We start from the raw sequence: 3,834 nt of genomic DNA, 5'->3' as shown, positions 1-3,834 counted from the left end.
TTTTTTTTAAAAAACTGGGAGCTGGGGTGGGTGGGGCAGTCATGGGGTGGGGGCTGGGAGAGTGGGCAGGGGTCAGGGGAGTCTCAGGGGGGCTGGGGGAGCAGTCAGGGGATGAGGCCTGGCAGGGGTCCCCCCATGGTCCCCTTCCCCCTTCTCCAGCCTCCTCTGTCCTACCCCCTACTTACCAGCACGGAATCAGGGTCCAGCTCCCTGTTGCAGCCAGCAGGGACTGCCCAAATTGCTGAAGCTCTCTAAATCTTCTGAACTGATTCAGAGAGCTTCAAACTGATTTGGACCTTTTAATTGGTCCCTTGATGCAATTCGGATTCAGAGATTCAGCCACCGAATCAGGCCGAATCTCCTCCAAATTGAATCAGCACCTGAAGCTTCACACAGTCCTAGTGTGTGGTACTGTGGTCATACCCCCCCTTTGACTGAGTACTGTAATGCATGTGCCGTGAGCTCTCTGCCACCAAGAGCTCTCATCTTGTCTACCAGTATCTGCTGCCAGTTGCAACTCCCATACCAACTAGCTCTCTAGTTCCCCCCTTCAAAATACTAAATCTATTTTTTTGATTTACCTTGCATGCCTTTCTTTTCCCTTCTCTCTCAGTGAAGACAGCCATCAGCAATGTTTCTGTATTTAACCAAACCTGTGTCAGGTGGGAAAGGAGCCCTAGAGAAGGTGGTCTGAAGGTGGTATATCTGGTAAGGAAGACAGAGTGTTTGTTTCTCTCTCTTGGAGGAATGTCCCTGGGCACATTGGTTCTTGGGATTATCTGAGCCCCGCATGCTGCATAGCTTCCTGCTGAACTCCTGTTATCAAATCCCCAATCTTCATTATTTTGATCTTCTAAAAAATATCCTTTTGGGCTTGTTTGTGTACACTGGTGCAAGGAAATCAAGTGATCAAAAATACCACAGGCAAAGCATGAGTGACTGCAGGTCCAGAGTTAAAAGAAACAGTGGTAAAAAATGATCTACACAACATGCTACTGCCATTTAAACTGCACAGTTAAAAAATGACCTGCACAATGCATAGTAATCATGGGATTGTAGTTATGGAAATCATTATCACGAATCATTATCTGGTTACCAAATGTTACCAAAATGTTTTCAGCAGCAGGACTGCTGATAAAGAAGCCCAGTTAAACAATATGCTGCTTATTCTTTCTGGAAGGTTAAATTCTGCTTCTGTTAATGGTAGTAGTATGCACAGTAATAGTTAAATATAGTTTAAGTAGGAACACTTCTCAGTAATGAGTTTCCTTCTTCAAGTGGACGAGAGGAATAATTAGTCCTTTATTTACATGAATCCAAGATGACTTTGACTTTAAGACAAATCTTCAATAATTAGATTGTTTACATGGAAAAATGATAAATTTGTTATCATTTTCCAGGTATAGAATCTAATTATTGGAGGATCATCCTAAATTCACACCCCCACCATTGCAGCAAGGCAAGCAGCAGCAAAAAGGTGGGTGGTAGGAGGACAGGTGGTGGGGAAGGGCAGGGGGAAGGGAATCAAGTGGCTTGACCCCTGTCCCTTGCCCCCTTCCATCTATCTCCCACTATCACTTGTCCCTGCTTCTGCCTGTCCTCCCCCAAGGCCTGCATGCCCCAGTGCCTGCACCCCCCTGGCATCTACCCCCCAACCAGCTGGAGCTGAGTGCAGAATACAGGGTAAGTGGTGATGGGGGAAGGGGTCTGAGGAGGAGGCAGCAGGAGGATAGAGGTGGTGGTTCTGTGGGGGATGCAGTGGGGGAGCAGAGTCTATAGGAGGCACTTGGCAAGGGGGCCAGTGGCTGCATCTTGAGGCTCTGACTCCAAGCTCAAGTTTGGGTCAAGCCTGGAGATGGAGATGCAGCAGCCACCTGCCTCCCTGCTTGTACTTGAGTCCAAGACAAAGAGCTTGTTGAATGGGGGCGGACCTCATCTTGGATTTGAGCATACATGGCAGTAGGGGCAAACCAAGGCAGAAAGAAAGTGCCAGATCCAAGAGAATGAAGTAGGTACTGTGGAAGCATTTAACTTGTTTTGGCATAAATTAGAAGGAGCAAATCAATTAAGAAGTCTCTACATAACTTGGAACTGATCCCAGTATGAGGAGTTATTGTGAGTGCAGTAGCACATTGGTCCCCTAGATATTTGGTAGTGTGGTATGTGTACCACACATTAAATATAAGCATCCTCAAAGCATGGATGACCAGACTTTTAAAAGGTCTTAATGTCTAATTCCTACTGATTTTGAATTAGAATGGAATGGAAGTCATGTGCCTAAATACCCATAAAAAATTCTCAGAATCTTATGAATAAAAAAAATTCCTTTTATTAGAACTGGCAAGAATAGAGGGAAATTACCTGAAGTATGATGTCAGGGTCCACTGCTGATAAAAGAAATGTAACTGGAAATTCATGAATGGAGTAAAGGACAGAATTTAACATTGCACAGTAGACAGTAAAGGGAAGGAGAAGATAAAGGGAGAGAAAACCTCTGGTAATTGCATGCAACTTCCTGAGAACGCATGTGCTTAGAGCAGGGGTAGGCAACATTTTTTGGCCAGAGTGCCAAAAAACCCGCAATGCCTACCTTGGAAGGTGCCAGAGTGCTGGCATGCCAGAAAAACAAAACAAGGGCAGGGGGTACATGGCAGGAAGCCCTGCTTGTGCCTCTTCCCCCTCACCTGAAGCCCCTGTCCCCCAGCCCTGCTGCCCCTTGCTCCCACCCAAAGCCCCTGCCTCCCAGCCCTGCTCATGCCCCTTGCCCCCCATCCAAAGCCCCTGCCCCCCAGCCCAGACTCCATGGCTCTCAGCAGCTACCCAGAACCTGGGCCAGCTGCAAAAACCTGCTGCCTCCTCACCCTGACTCTGGCCCCAGCTGCCTCCCAGCCCCAGCTCTGGCCCCGGGCTCTGGGGAGGCAGCAGATGATGACAATGCTTCCTTCTGCAGAGCAGCATTGGAACCCAGTGCAGCAGGGTGCAGCAGTGGGTGCAGAAAGCTGCCTGGTGCTCCAAGCTCCCACTGCCCTGGCCACACGTCCCCTGCAGGCGGGGGCAGCAGCAAGGGGCAGTACCCTGCGTTCTGCCCACGCTGCTCTCTTGCACACAGGATAAGTGTGACCTGGCAGCACGGAGCTTGCAGCACTAGGCAGCTTCCGTGTGCGGGCCCTCTGTGTGCTGCCGCTCCGGGTCGCATATGCTGAGCTCCTGGCCCTGCTGGCCTCCCCTGGACCCTCCGGAGCACAGCGTGTGCAACCCAGAGCCTCAGCACAGAGGGGCCACACAGGGAATCTGCCTGCTGCTGCAAGCTCCATATTGCCGGGTCACACTTCCCCTGTGTACATGGGAGCAGCGTAGGCAGAAAGCAGGGTTGTGCCTCTTGCTGCTGCCTCTATCTGCAGGGGAAGTGTGGCAGGGGCAGTGGGGAGCTCGGAGTGGCAGGCAGCTTTCTGTGCCCCCTGCTGTGCCCTGCCATACCAGGTTCCAACGCTGCTCTGCAGAAGCGGCGGTGAGGGCAGCACAGCAGGGAGTATTGCTGACACCTGCTGCCTGCCCGGGGCTGGGGCCGGGGAGGCAGCAGCTGTTTGCAGCCAGCACAGGTTCTGGGTAGCTGCTGATAGCCAAGGAGTCTGGGCTACTTGCAACAGGGCTTCCATCATCTGAGCTGGCTGCTGGGAGCAGCCCGGGCTCTGTGGCTATCAGAAGCTACCCAGAACCCGGACCGGCTGCAGCCAGGAAGCTACAAACAGCTGCTGCCTCCCCATCCCAGCCCCAACGCATAACGAGGAAAATGGCCTCGTGTGCCATGCTTGGCACGTATGCTGGGGGTTGCCG

At 51.4% G+C, this 3,834-nt stretch overlaps 1 protein-coding gene across 1 annotated transcript in view; it reads left to right on the top strand.

The window, feature by feature from the left end:
- The window catches only part of SUSD1 (sushi domain containing 1), a 115,458-nt gene that overhangs the window by 37,286 nt on the left and 74,338 nt on the right, over positions 1-3,834 (top strand). Inside the window, exon 7 of the mRNA XM_019518199.1 lies at positions 614-708. Within this exon, the coding sequence (XP_019373744.1) occupies positions 614-708 (95 nt within the window). The remainder of the gene's footprint in view (positions 1-613; positions 709-3,834) is intronic.

The sequence above is a fragment of the Gavialis gangeticus genome, unplaced genomic scaffold, assembly GCF_001723915.1.
Source record: "Gavialis gangeticus isolate Ggan-Ray unplaced genomic scaffold, GavGan_comp1, whole genome shotgun sequence".
NCBI classification, from domain to species: domain Eukaryota; kingdom Metazoa; phylum Chordata; order Crocodylia; family Gavialidae; genus Gavialis; species Gavialis gangeticus.
The sequence above is the reverse complement of the archived record's forward strand: the minus strand, read 5'-3'. Positions and strand labels throughout refer to the sequence as shown.